Here is a 15426-nt window from a genome sequence, read left to right on the forward strand (position 1 = left end):
TTTTACACTTGCTTAATCCAAACTGCATTTGCTATGTTGAGGTCCACTCTCCCAGCTTAGATATCCCTTTGGAGCTCCGCACAATCCCTTTTGACTCTAACCACGCTAAATAGTTGGGTGTCATCAGCAGACTTAGCCACTTCACTGCTCCCTCTTAATTCCACATCATTTATGAATAAATTGAAAAGCATTTTATTTATTTATTTATTAAAACATTTTTATGCCACCCCATTCGCCGAAGCCTTGGGGCGGCTTACAACATAGATAAAACAATAAGTTAAAATATCCATATAAAATAATCTTAATTGATTATTGATCCTAGTACAGATCCCTGTGGGGACCCCCCCTCCATTGGAAGAAATTACTGTTTATTCCTAGTTTCTGCTCTGTAACCAGTTACTGATTGATAGGAGACCCCCCCCCTCACCAATTTCACGGCTGCCAAGTTCACTTGTTAACCGTGCACAAGAACTCTTGGACTTTGTGCTGCCTTTTCCAACTTGTAGTAGACATTGTGAGCTTCTGTTATTGTGGTTTTGAGTGTTCTCCAAGCATTCAGAAGGGATTTTACCCTCCTCGCTCCCTATATAACAATTTTATATTGTTATTTTTTGCATTTTAACTTAATGTTTGTACTTTACATTTTAATTTGATGTTATAATTTAATGTTTGTATTTTTTTTCAGCTTAATGTAAGCCGCCCCAAGGCTTTGGCGAATGGGGTGGCATAAAAATGTTTTAATAAATAAAATAAATAAATATAGCTTTACTATAGCATACAGCATAGACCAGGACCCTCTGAGCACGCCCACCAGCCCCTTGTTACCGCCACTGCTTAACACCCGTTTCTTTCTCACTCACCTAAGCAGCCCTAACAAGGACAGTGGCAGGGAAGGAACTCGCAGGCAGGCAGGCGAAAACAGTGACTGCACAGTTGGGAAGAAAATCTTGGGCTGGCTAGAAGAGAAGGAAGAGGAGGTTGCTACAGCAGTGGCAAGAGAGTCACGGCAACATGGCAAATGGCCCCACAGGATGAGGGCCTCTGGATTAAAGATACTCATTGCAGTAAAATGCCAGACAAGTGCCTCCCACAGACGATGATGTGCTTGAGAATCAACTGAATGGGCTCTGCTCCCCTGAGACCTCCACATTAGCAGATCAAAGGAGAGGATGGAAGAAGCGCTTTGGATGGAGGGGCTTGTGTGTTAAGCACAGAGGATGGGATGGTTCATCACCAGCTAACCTGTCTTGGTGCAGTTGCTGTTATACTTCATCCTCCTTCAGGAACACAGAGGCCTGGGCACACAGACTTGGTACTTCAGCTGTAAAATGGGAATACTTGTCTACCTTGCAAGCCTGAGGTTGAATAAGGATTCTGCTGTAGGCATTCGAGCAGGCTGTATCAAAAATGAGAGGAAAAGCAGGGACATCCCAGCAGCCCTGCTGAAAGAATTACTTTTTAGCCTTCTCCTCTCCCTATTCCTTCTCCTTGTAGTTTTGTCTTTTTAAGACTGAAAGCCCTGCAGGTAGAGACTGCCTTGTAGCACTGATTAAACAGAAGCTACTCTGGCAGTCCTTATACCTGAGGAGTGGCATCATACTTCAAATCAATAAATAGTTCCAAGCACCAAAAATAATAATAAATGATAGTTTCTCAATGAGTAGAACTTTATGCTTTCTTATTTCATTAGGAAACATCTTAATAGTAATTAAGGACACAGGAAACATGCTATCAAACATTTTTATAGTATCAAAATGCAGAACAGTTTTACATGTAAAGTTTGAATTAGTGCATTCAGCAAAGATCAGGGCAGTGAATTAATGCTTCTTATGTCAATCTCTCAAGAGGACATGCTAGTACAAGGGGCTCTCCCTTTCTTTCACCCCCAACCTTCAGTTTAAAGGCTGAGATGGAACTGGTTAGTATCACTGGCATTCACACTGTTTCACTGACTTTCATTCTTTGCAGCGATGGGATAAGGAGCCCATGGAATTTTTTTTAGTCCACTCATCATCCCCAGCTATAAACCGTAAGGCAGTCTTCTACAACGTGTTCTGTTAGAACTCCCATCACCAGCATGGCCATAAAGCAGTGACTTGATACCCACTGTTCTCACATTAAATTCAGCTGTATTTCTAGTCAAGGAATCATACTGCAATTTTTATGTGCAAGCGAAGTACATACTATTCTTTTGTGGTGATTAGATACAACTGCAACTGGCTTGAATTAAAGGCAAATTCCACCATTCTCCTGGCTTTCTTTTCCTCAGAACAGGCTTCCCACTCCAGTGTGGTTTCTGCCAATTCAGTCCCGACCAACCATATGCGTTTCCTTGGGCCTGTCAATTCGGAAAAGGAACTCAGCGGGCACAAAATATCCCAGGTATTCTACCGTCTCCGGAGTTGTGTCTGTATGGTAATGTCCTCCTTCCCCGTGGTGGCTAAAACAATGGGTGTGCTCCACACGCAGGTCAAAACCCTAGGGAGTGAACAAAGAATGGATGAGTTTGGGCCCAGGGAACTGTGCAAAGCAGACCATTCCTGTCTGCAGGGCCAGTCCAAGCCATCTTGCTGCTTGAGTAAAGCCATCCATCAGCCCCCGAGGTGGGTTTATTTGGTACCAGAAGCAGAAAAAGCCACAATCTTGTTTCTTTCAACCAGTAGTGAAAATGTAATAAATTAAGGGCACCTGTAACCCTCTGAAATTCAGAGGATTATAGGCATCCTATGCAGCATAGCAGAACAAGGACATGAAGGTCATGGCCACTCTTTCTCTGAAAAGCCCTGCTGCCCAAGTATGGCAGTTTGGAGTGGGAGGGGAGGGGAGGGAGCTGAGGTGTCATGTATCTTGGTGGCATCAGGCAGTTCCCCTCCCCATCTGTTGGAACTCCCCCAGAAGTCGGAGGAGGTCACCCTTAGGATCTCACTGGCATAGTTCTTTCCATGCCTGCTGCAAAGGATAGGAAGGGGCATCCGAGGAAAGAGGTACGGAACTGTTGTGAGGTAAGAGCAATTTTCCAACTCCATAGGAACTTAGAAAAAAATCCTAAGGCTATCTAGGCAGTATCTAGCAGCCATAGGATGGGGCTGCCCATGAGTGATCTCTTATCTTTTTAGGGCACTGAAAAATCAGCTGCCTTAAGACACTTCACTGTGCCAAATAGGAGGACCTGGGCCCAGCAGCCCTGAATGGGTTCCAACCTTGGGGGGAAATTCTAAAGAGTGAAAATAAAGAAGCAGGAGCTGCTCCTGATGTGTTATTTTACAGTGTTGGTGAAGATGCGAGGTCGCCCTCATAACATACGCACACCCAAAGCAAGACTAAGAACAGAGTCGCATCCCATACTGCAGCTGCAAGGCGCAGGGGTGCCGACACTGACATACTCTTTTCAGCACACTCAATCCTTGTGATCTGGTCTACTCCATGGCTAAAGGGTGCGCATTTGTGCATCCAGGTCAAGCTAACATTTATAGACTTCACATGACAAAGACCCTGTGCCAATAAATTTACTTACTGGATCTTGGGAAACGAGCACTGGCTGGCAAATCAGTGGCGCTCTCATTTCAAAAAACTTGAGCCAGTTGTTCACCTCCTCATCCGTGTTCAAAGGACAGGCAGAAAATTCGGAGGGCTGTAATAAATGGTTATCACACACTGGATTAAAGAAAATGTGGGAGCAAAGGAACACGGGGACAAGGCTAGTGCTGTAAGTCCCCACTATCTCCATCACCCAAGACCCTTAAGCAAGGGCTCCTGATCATCAACACAGTTCCCATCGTAGGCACATCCTGCCTTCACACATCAACCTGAGCAAAGTGGCTGAAGGTAGAGTCCTATACAAATTGGGACAAAGAGATCATTCCATTCCCAGCATGCTCCAGCCAGCACAGGCTTGGGTGTATGAGAAATCCCCTGCAGCAGGACTGCCTTCTATCCCATCCCTTCTTCTCTGGCATGGTTGATGAATAAATGAGGGCTTTTATTTATATTGCGATTTATATCCTGCCTTTTTCCTACAAAGGGCTCAAGGCAGCTTACATCATCTCTCCTCCTCCATCTTATCTCCACAACAACAACCCTGTGAGGTAGGTTGGGCTGAGAGTCTGTGACTGGCCCAAAGTCACCCAGTTGGCTCCATGGCTGAGCAGAGACTGGAGCCCAGATCGCCTGAGTCCCAGTCCCATGCTCTCAACCACTACACCACACTGGCTTTCCCAGGATACTGTGCTGCAGCAGGCAGGCAGTATCCTCTCATGGAGGATAACGCTAATGATGGCTGATAGCGGATTCTTACGGGCTATTTCCTAGTGGTGGTATGGCCAATATATCAACCACTGGAAATCAAGGGTGCTCTTGCACCCATGGATCCTGTGGGCAGCTGGCTGGCCACTGTGTGAACAGAACACTGGACCTGGGGTCTGATCTGGCAGGGCACTTCTAATGTTTTGATGCTTGTACTTCGTATTTCATTTCAGAATATTTATGCACAACTATGTTTTTTTTTTTTTTTTACAAATCCCAAACTGGTTCCAAAATGAAAAAACCAAAAGTGCCAATACAATCAATCACTAAAATTGTAGTTCATCAAAATAGCTAGGAGGTAGCTGGAATAGCTAGGAATCAGAAAAGCAAGCATGTAAGCAAACATGGCCTTGGTTACTGGTGGAAGCACTCCACACTTAGGGGTTCTCTGCTTGAACTCAAAGGGGAGATCGTTTCTCACCATGGGTGCCACAGTGAAGAAGGCCCTCCTCTGCAGCATGGCTGGGTTAATATCAGTGGGCCACGGCACAGTAAGAACCTCCTCAGAATATAAGCAGTCACTTGAAGGACTTGTCAGATTAGCTTGGACTTGGGCACAGTAATGACTTTTGGTGACTGACATTCAGGTTTGAGATGCCCCAAGTAATTCAGCGTAGCTCCCGGTCCTTCTAGAGAAAGTTACTTCTCAGTTAGCTGTGTTGTATTTTATCCTATGTGGTTTTTATGGCCCCATTGTTGTTTTATTTCTTTTTTTGGATTCTTGGTTTTAGTACTGGTGGGCCAGTGGGTTGTGAGAAGGAAAGCAAGAGTGAGGACTTGGGGATGGGCAAGTTTATTAGGCTTCAAGGTCCATCTAACTCGGGGTGTTTTCCTGAATGAACAGGAAATGCAAACAGAAACTTTCGTACTTTATCCTGTTCTTCCTGGTGACTTTCTGGGAGGCTTTGGATGGACAGAGGGCTCTGGAATCAGAGATTTCTAACAAGTATCAGTCCTGTAGGATCGTGCTCTAAACTAGCCCCTGTAAACATCTCAGGGAAGCTAAAAATTCCTTAGTTTCTGGTTTTACATGGGACACTAACAGAAAACCCTACCTATATTGGCAGGATGCCATAAACCTAATAAAATAGAAGTTCAAATCACATGCCATAAACAGAAGTCTTCACTTTTGCATACTCTATATAGTGTTTTTCCATAGAGAAATTTAGGTTGTGTTTATTGTGTCAGTTGTGACGCTGGACTCTGACAGGCTGATGAAAAACATCCTTTGTCAGGGCTGACTTACCATTATATGTATCCTCGCTTTCCCCTTCTGGATAACAAAAGTACCTCCCATCCCAACTGGTTTGTCACCATAATACTTTTCTAAGGTTTTCCTGATGCAGGATATGAAATTCTGCTCCCCAGTTCTTCTATTTGCTTTCACTTCAATGACCTTGTGGGGGAAAACGGAGAAGTGTGATTATATTATAACCACTACATAGCATGAAACATTCTGTTCTGCAAATTTTGATTCATGTCTTTCAGTGCTGCCCCAGGAATACAGCTTCCTTTAATCTACAGGATTAGATATTGTAGCTCACAAGTAATATTGTAATAAGAATTCATAGCTACACAAAGCTTTTTCCTAAACCTTAAACCAGTGGCAGGGAAATTGAGTCCCTCCAGATGTCGCTAGGCTGCAATTCCCATCAGCCCTAGCCAAGGTTGAGATGATATGGGAGTGCGAGTCCAGTATCATATATTTCATATAAATGATCCCTGCAGGAATACTAGCAGGCCAGAACTATCATTCTTACATTGCAAGTGCACGGTTCAGAAACAAGAGCATACCCAACCCGCCTCCCCCATGAATTATGTGTGTGGCGTGGCTTTCAGCGCCTACATCTCATGCTCACACTCAGCTTGCCCCAGCCTGGCGTGCTCCATGTGCTTTGGACTGCAACTCCCATGAGCCCCAGCCAGCATGGCCAAGGTCAGGGATGCTGGGAGCTGAAGTGCAGAACTTTCTGCCTAACTATGGGTAGGGCATGCTAGCAAAGCACACACTGTGTTACCTAAAGGCACCAAAATTTATGCTTCTTGCTTCAGAACTGGACTTTCCCCCTAGATGCTAGTTTAATTGACTGGGGTTACAATCCTCTGTGCACTGAGACAGAAAAAGTCCTGTAGCTCCCAGCATTCTCTAGCCAGAATTCTGGGAGCTGTTCAATTTTTTCCTTTCTAAACAAGATTAGGGCAAGATTCTGCCTTAACCGAGTCTACAGTCCTGTAGTTATGCACTTAACTCCCTAGTTAAGTCAGATCTAGGGAGTCGGATATAGGGCTGCACTGTAAAATTCCAATGATTACTTGACCTGAACAGGTACGCTTGAATCCCACATGATTTTTTAAAACATTTTGTCCCGCTAACACACACCTTCATTCTCAATGTAAAACCCAATTCAAACATTTCCCTAAAGACTCATGAAATAATTATTGGGTGGTATATAAATAAATACTTATGCACCTGCCCAGGGAGGCCTTCACTGGCATAGAGGTTGGCAAGCAGTCCAAATTCACAGTCATTGTGTTTGGAGCTGTACTTTTCCAGCAAGGACCCGCCATCACTAGGGTTAATTTGGGCGATGTAGCTTCCATTGACAGCTGGTTTTTCCTCACTTTTAGCTTTAACAACAGGGATTAACTGAAAAGAAATCATGTGCATTAAGAGATCACAGTTAGTGGAAAAAACAAGCAACCATACTCCAGGTTAATCATCCTGAACACAGGAAGAACCTAACCAGAGATGCCTGCATCCTGTTGAAATATTTTTATTCAAAAAATAATATACCTTTAAAAAAATAGACTTTTATTCAAAAATATTTTAACAATGTTTAATATTTATAGGTTCTAATTGTGCAGCCGGCTGTTTCCGGGTTTTAACTGTATTTGTATTATATTTGTGTGAGCCGTTCTGAGGCTATATAGCGAGGGGACGGGATACAAAAACTTTAAATAAATACAGAAGTGCAGAATCAGGATTTGAACTAGGTCAGGACACCTGCAAATAAGGGAAACCTGTTAATAAGGGAAACTGGTTAGCCTAAGCTGTAGGTAACACTAGTATTGATGTAGCTTTTAGGGGGAAAAAACAGTAAAATATCCTTGCTCTGATTTCACCTACCTGTGGTGAAAATATTGGAGCTGTTTTATTTGCTCTTCAAGTTTGCCATAGTGGGATCCCTAAACTGAAACCAAAACTTGCTGAATCTTACTAAATTTAACCAGGTCTTGCTGTTGCTTTTTTTTTTTTAACTGAAGCAACCACAAGGTAACATTTGCCCCATAACAGTCATAAATAGGGATTGCTTTCTTGGACATTAATTCCATGTAGCAAGTTTTGGTTTTAACCCACCCAATTTTGAAGGTTTTTACCCTATGGGATATTTTAAGTACTAAACTGATTATATATTGGGAACCCCCTTAAAAAAAAGTCACCATGCAAAATTGACAGAGAAAAAAAAGAATTTGACTTCATTCCAACAGAAATTAATGTTGTAAACAGATCTTAAACAGATCTAGAATGCATCTTTGCATTTAGCATCCAGGTTTCTTCAAAAGCAGAGTCAGCTTAGCCCTTAGCCAAGTTCACTTGACCAGGAGTTTGAACCAAGATTTTGCCAGTGCAGGACTGCAAACATGAGCTCTCTTCTCTGAAGCAAGCAGATCAAACAGCTAATATTTACCTACCTCAGCATTGCCTCCAACAACTCTAGATGAAGCCGCTCCAGCTCCGAGGAAAAAAGCTCCTGGCAGCTGTATTTCCTTTGCTACTGTGTTCAGGTCATAAACCTAAATAAGAAAGATCCATTACTGAGAAGTTCCTTTTGTTTTCATGCTTTGATTAACATTGTCCTTTCCTCTTGGGAAAAATCTACATTTCAAAATAATGCAGTGATGACTAAAAGCAAACATGAATTTCTCAAGAAAAAAAATCCTACCGGACCAATCTGATATCATTTTTCCATTGGGCAGGCTCCCTGACAGACTGTGGGATTGCTCTGGACATCATCTATCTTGACTTCAGCAAGGCTTTTGGCAAAGTGTCCCACAGCATCCCGATTAGCAAACAAGCTCAGAGGGGGCTAGATGGAGCCACCATCATGTGGATTCACAGTTGGCTGCAGAGTGAAACTCAAAGAGTGCTCATCAGTGGCACCTTCTCAAACTGAGGAGACGTATCAAGTGAGGTACTGCATGATTCAGTCAGGGGCCCACTGCTCAACATTTTTATTAAAGATTTGGATGAGGAAGCACAGGAAATTATCAGATTTGAAGATGACACAAAACTGGGTGGGATAGCTAACACCCCCTGGAATGCAGGAAGGAAATTCAAGGTGATCTTTATAAGCCGGAGCATTGGGCTGAAAACAGAATGAAATTCAGTAGAGACAGCACCAAGTTCTGTACCTAGAAAGAAGAAACCAAATGCATCATTGGCTCAACAATACTGCAAGTGAGAAGGATCTTGGAATTTAGATCACAAGCTGACTATGAGTCAACGTGATGTGGCTGCAAAAAGGGGACATGCTATTTTAGGCTGCATTAATAGAAGCATCACTTCCAAATCCGGTGAAGTGCTAGTTCCCCTTTACTCAGCACTGGTTGGGCCTCATCTGGAGGACTCTGCCCAATTCTGGGCACCACAGTTTACGAAAGATGCAGACAAGCTGGAAAAGTTCAGAGGAAGGCAAGAAGGATGATCTGGGGACTAGGAACAAAGCCCTGTGAGGAGAGATTAAAGTACTGGGCATGTTAAGCCTGGAGAAGAAAAGACTGAGGGGAGAAACTATAGAACTCTACAAATACTTGGAAGGTTGTCAAAGAGAAAGGACAAGATCTCTCCTTGATCATCCTGGAGCGCAGGATATGGAATCAAGGGCTCAAGATGCAGGAAGCCAAGTTTCTGCTACGTATCAAGAGAAAAATTCCTTGTTAGAGCAGTATGACAATGGAACCAGTGACCTAGGGAGGTTTTGGACTGTCCCACACTAGAGGCAATCAAGTTGCCATCTGACAGGGAAGGTTTAACTCCCTGCACTGAACAGGGAGTTAGACCCAATGGCTCTATGGCCCCTTCCAACCCCACTGCTCCATGATTCAGTATGCATGGTTATCTTCCCTGCAAAAAGCAAGATCCAGCATTGCATAGAAAAGTTGTCACGCACACAGTTGCAAGTGCTGTGGAATAAGGTTGGGCAGCAAGTGGGTCTCCAGGTGCTTTGACCTTTAACTCCCAGAATTCTTGACCACACGAGTCCATCTTCTGGGAACTGAGGTTCAAGACATCTGGAGATTTCCCTTCTTCCCACCTCTACTGTAAAAGTAGCAGCAGTGGCGTGAAAAAGAAACAGATTAAAGATCAATTCAAAATAGGAAGAGAAACTGAAGGTGGGTGGGTGGGAGAGAGACAGACAGACAGACAAGAGTCGGTGAAGAACCAGCAGTCCAGACAGATAATAAAGTGCGAAGTTGAGTACCGCAGGGTGGGAGCTTAAGAAAAGTTGCAGCTGCGTGCAGAGCATCTGCTTTACATGCAGAACATTGTTTGATCTGAGATCTCCCTGCAGCTTCTTGCCTGAAACCCCAGGGAGTGGCTTCCATCAGCAGCTAGAGGTCTAGACTGGACTGGAGGAGCCCAAGGCCCGACTCTGCACATGGCAGCTTCGTACACTCCATAGTGTAACTGGATCCAAAACAGTTCCCCTTCCATCTGGGGAAGTGGATCAACACATACCATGTTTTTCTTCTCCTCCTGCAACTTTATAAAATGGTATGGGACTCTCTGATGAATGATTCTGGGATGTCTTTGGATGAACAGCAAGATAAAATATTTGGAATGCATGAAATACATTTATTACACTCGGCCAAAAAGCAACATAAGGATCACAGCCTCAATAAAAGTGATAAAGAATGGCAAACTAAAAATGAGAGATCACAGCAGGCCCAAAAGAGGCAAAGATGTTTTAAAATGTCACCATCTGTTCTAATATTAGTCCCCGCAAGAGAGTCTCTACAGACTCAAGAGTTCGGCAAAACAATAGATGATAACTAGCAAAAGAATACACAGATAGCCATTTGTACGCATGTGTGATTACAACGGGAAGAGCTGCACTGAAAAAAAGAAAGAAAACCATCCCAAAGTATTGGAAGTAAAATGTTAAAAAGGGACAATAGCTTTTCTCTTGTATTTTCATATTTAAATATATGAGTACCATTGTGAAAGGAAAAAATCATTCTGTGTGATGAAGGTATTCACAGTCCAACTCATACTGAATGCAGCATAAGGCAACTTCTCTGCCTCCTCTTCCTCCTGCCCCTTGCACCCTTAAAAAGGCTCTCAAGTGCTGGAGGGACTATTGGAAAAGGCCTGAGATGTGAGGCTGCAGTGGAAGGGAGACCGATGAGGCAGTTTCTGCATCTGCCTGCTTTTTCTCCAGGTTTCTCCTCTGTGTAAAGCCTCCTGACTCACAGCCCAGGCCTGTCCTGAGGGTTGGAGATTATTGGGCATCCTCTTGGGGCTGTTCAGATGAGCCGATCAAGCAAAATTTAGGGGCAGCTGCAATTTTGCTCCCCGCTTCTGTAGGATTCAGCATACCCAGGTCTGTTGTCTGAAAAAGGCGTATGTCTGCTGAAGATGATGTGGCATATTCATGCCATAAATCCAACAAATAAAAATATACCTACCTGCCATGTTTAATATTTATTTTTATTTAAAACTTTTATATGCCCTCCCTTATGCATGGCATCTCATGACAGCTCACAGTCAATAAATTCACTTGCAAAATGCTGCTATTGCATGCTGTTGCCACAGCTACTTAAGAGTGCAGGCTTAAGAGAAAATCAGTGCAGCTGATACTTATCTGATCAACCAAGCAAGAAAAAAACCTGGAAAGGCAATTCCCTTGTGCCGATGCTATCAGTCACTTTACTGAAGCCAACACAAACTTAGCCAACAAAGTTAAAAATGTCAAGATTATGAAAATAAAGCATGAAACTCCCACGCTACTGCCAAAAGTATGCATTCCAAAAGGAGCTTAGAGCAAGCATGGTGCTGCTAACACCCCAGCCTCAATCCAAGGGAACTTGGATATCTTTTAAGCACAGCAAATAAGTTGGCTAAAATGGTTTTTAGATAAGGGGATAATGAACGAAAGAATCCACAGCTTTATATATAGTTAGCAGGAAAAGCAATTCTGAGGGACATAAAAGATAACACAACTGAACAGAATACAAGAAGAGCTACGGTTGATTAGGCCAAGGTTCCATCTGATCTGGCATTCTGTTTACAAAGAGGTTAACATGCTTTCTGCAAGGAAGCCACATGATGGATATGAACACAACAGGACCCTCCTGCCCATGTTCCCCAGCAACTGGCATACACAGGCATATGGCCTCTTGTAACCTCCTCCATGAATTTGTCCAATCCCTTGCAGCTGTCCAAATCGGTGGCCTTGTGGTAGTTACTTCCACCAGATAGTATAACTTTGCAGCCTGGGAAGAAATATCCTTTGATCTGCCCCAGATCTCCCACCAATTAGCTTCATGGGAATGACCCCAAGTTCTCCTAGGGATGAATGAAGGAGAACAAAGCCTCCCTCACCACTTTCTCCACATTGTGCATGATCTCGCACACCTGTCACATTTCCCCTTACTTGACCTTTCTCTAGGTTCAACTGTCCACCTCTCCCCATAGGGTAGTTGCTTCAACCTCTTAATGGGTTTCTGCACTTTTTCCAGTCCTACTATATCCTTTTAAAGTGCAGTGCACACATTTTACATACACAGCCAAGGCTATTGATCAGTCACCTTATCTTTTTGTACAAGAGGTAGAAGATACGGAACACCTCCCACATCTGCAATCCTGGGTTTGCCGCAAATGCCTGTAAGCAAAACCAAGAACAGTAGGTGAGTTAGGTTCTTTGAAAAGCAGAGAAATTTCACTGAAATAAAGGGGAAAAAGACATTCCTTTGTGAAGTCTTAACTGCTCAGTAATGATGGGGAGTATTTAATAGCAGAAGTCATGTATTGATTTCTGCATTTAAATGCTCCCCCCTACTCCTAATCAAGTCTCTGAAGAATCTTTATACATCTGATATCGACCCCCAATGTGCTGCAAGATAATTTCAGATAAAGGGTGCATATGCATCTGAGACACAGTAGGGGTGTCCAACCTCAAGCCGAAAGGGCCAAATCCAGTCCTTTGGCTGTCCCAAACTGGTGTTTTCCTCCAGAAAACTTCTGTTCTAAAACATTAAAATGCTTCGAAGTCACCAGGAACTTTGTTTTACTCACTAGTTGCAACTATATCCTGCCTTTGCAAAGCATTTAAGAATTTCCTTAAACATATGTACACTTAAAATATGAAATGTTTTGATGTAAGACAAACAGGAATATGTTGCAGTACCAATTGAAAGCTGAGCCAGGACCAATCTGCAACAAGGCCAAACCTCAATAAGGGGATATAGATTAACAATCAGCCATTAAGTACTACAGTCAAACATGCTTCATCACAGCTTGCTTCCTTATTCTGGTTTGGCTTTTTTTCCTGACTGGCCCTGATACAGCCTTTAAGTGATACTGTAATATACTCTTGAAGCTGGGTTTTTATACCAATGTGTTTCATATTTTAAAAACTGCTTATAATAGACAAGTTTTCAAAATCATTTAACTCTTGCCCATTTTTAAACCTATGGGATCTGAAAAACATTTAAATTGTTAATTGCTAAAATGTAATAAGTAGATGCAATATTAGCAGTCATTTTGCTTGAAGTGTTCTGTATGTTGCATTGCCCAACATAGATTCTCGCTTTTTCTCCTACTTGATGCATCCCCTCTATTTTATCCTCCTAACAACCCTGCACCTTAGCTTAGGCTGAGTCAGTAACTGGGCCAGGGTCACCCAAGTCTCCGGTGCCCAGCTTTTATTCTACATTGGCCTGAGGCTACAGTATTATTATTATTATTAGAACATTTCTATGCCGCCCCTTGCTGAAGCCTCGGGGCGGCTTACAACACAATACAATACAAAAATAACAATATAAAATTAAAATATAAAATAAATAAAAAATATAAACAATATAAAAGAAGTTATAAAAGAAAAGTTATAAAAGAAGAAAAGTATGCTGGCAATTGAGGTACTTTTCCCTGCACAGTTTTGCCTCTGTTTGTCTGCCACTGGAATACATCCCTCTGAGAGCTTTTCCAAAACCAAAAGTGGCCTTTTGGCTGAAATAGGTTCTATACCCTGACAGAGGAGTCAAACGTGATTTGATGCTCTAGCCCTCCCACCTGAAAAACGAACACCTTTCTGTTGACTTGAATTGCTGTGAAATATCATTGCCAAATTAGTTAAGGGAAATCCAGTACCTAGGAGCAATATTAATTACTACTAACAATGGCAGAATGATCCATGGGAAGGAATACTGCCTGTACATCCTGTTAAGTTTCAGAGTATCATTGATCTGTCCACTCTTAGAAGATGTACAGTGGACAAGATAAATTTCTGCTCTAGTCTACAAATCTCTTATAGCCTTGTGTCATAAAGATGTTTAATTTTTAAAATAATACATACAGCCACGAAGCAATTCTGCTTCTCTCTTCAACATGATGGAAACTAGGTGACTTTCAAAGTTAGGACAAACTTGCACTCTAAAAAAACTCCTTGTTGCATCATATATGCTTATAGTAAATTCATTCTGAGTGTAGAAAATTTCTAGACAAAAATGGTACCATCAAGGCACAAGAGAAAGGATTCAACATACACAGTGGAATCCCACATTTTGTGGGTTGGGGAACACCCACAACAGCCCAGTGAGGATTGAATATGCTCACTGACCACAAGAACCGGCTGGCTGATGAGGGAGATAAAAACAAAACCAGAGTGGGGTGGATATGAATGGAATGGCGTATGCCAAAAAGGGCAGTGTCATTGGCTGGCATGTTCAACAGATATATTCCACACTTTAAGTTTCAGCTGCAACTCTAGCTTGTTACCTTTAACAGGAAATGAGAAGGGTTCTTTAGTCAGATCGGGGCAATCTACTACAGAAACTTGGACATCTGCAAAGTTTTCTTTAAGTCCATTCTGCAAAACTAGAAGAAAGTTAGATGATCTCAAGTTAACAGTGTCAAAGAACAGAATACCCTTTGATCAAGCAAAAGTGAGATTAGTCACGGCCCAGAGAGCTTGGGCTATTAAATGGAGCAGAAATTAAATAAGTTATGCTTCCTTCTTGCTCTAACATAAAGCCAGTAGCAGTTCTACTCAGGTCTAAGCTGAGCACTCTGACTTATCTATTTCTGCTCTTGAAGTCACAGCCAAGACCCGAGTCTGAAGGGGAGAGAGAAATTCCAAGAGCAGACGAGAGAGAGACTTGGATGCTTCTGCAGCATGGTTGCTTCAGATGCCTTACTTAAGAGGACAAAAGCAGCACAACAGATTTATTATACCCTCTCTTCTTTCCAGTGCCCTCCAGCTGTGCTAGACTACAGCTCCCATCATCCCTCAGCCAGCATGGCCATCTAATGCCTCTGGGGGGGGCACCAGGATGGGAAGGGCTGATTGGATACTTGATAGCACATATAGCTGATGAGTAAATGTGAATGTTCAGCCAATTCAGAAAAAAAAGTTTAAGGGCCACAATCCCATGCACACTTAGAGAAAGGTCCTATGACTGATAGCCTTCCTCAGCTGGAGAAAGCTGGAAGTTGTAGGGCTTCTGCAGTCTGGACTTGCATAGGATTGCACTCTAAGGGGGAAATCCTATCACAGTGATCATAAGCTCCCAAACTCGGACATTTGTGTGCGCCCCATAGAGGCTCTTTGCCCCCTTGTCCTCCCACCCTGCCTTTTCTGCTTGATGCACCTTTTCTCCTTATTTCTGGAATGTTTCAGAGGGGAATGAAAGGAGGCTGGGAAGGCTCCCAGAGAGCTCCTTCTCCGGCCTCTGCAGGCTTTCTGCCCACCAAAATGCCCCATTTTACCATTGTTCGAAGATGCAGTCCCAGCTCCATACAGGCAGCTGAAGCAGTTCTTTCTACTCTAGCTGTGGGGTTTGGGTCCAGAGCTCTGATTCCCAGCTCTGAGACTAGAGTGATGTCTCTGACCTTGTCGCTGG

General features: G+C 43.0%; 1 protein-coding gene across 2 annotated transcripts in view; it reads right to left on the reverse strand.

Annotated features, from left to right (window-relative positions):
- Window positions 1–1726: 1726 nt before the first annotated feature.
- Window positions 1727–15426, reverse strand: part of CUNH11orf54 (chromosome unknown C11orf54 homolog) — a 15584-nt gene continuing 1884 nt past the window's right edge. For both annotated transcript variants that reach the window (XM_044442642.1, XM_044442641.1), the window contains exons 3-9: window positions 14303–14401; window positions 12115–12188; window positions 7996–8097; window positions 6773–6949; window positions 5549–5698; window positions 3515–3631; window positions 1727–2478 (exon numbers count right to left, since the gene is read on the reverse strand). In XM_044442642.1, coding sequence (XP_044298577.1) covers window positions 2305–2478; window positions 3515–3631; window positions 5549–5698; window positions 6773–6949; window positions 7996–8097; window positions 12115–12188; window positions 14303–14401 — 893 coding nt within the window. In that variant the 3' untranslated portion in view covers window positions 1727–2304. The remainder of the gene's footprint in view (window positions 2479–3514; window positions 3632–5548; window positions 5699–6772; window positions 6950–7995; window positions 8098–12114; window positions 12189–14302; window positions 14402–15426) is intronic.

This window comes from Varanus komodoensis, unplaced genomic scaffold, assembly GCF_004798865.1.
Source record: "Varanus komodoensis strain SLA01 unplaced genomic scaffold, ASM479886v1 scaffold4, whole genome shotgun sequence".
Taxonomy (NCBI): Eukaryota; Metazoa; Chordata; class Lepidosauria; order Squamata; family Varanidae; genus Varanus; species Varanus komodoensis.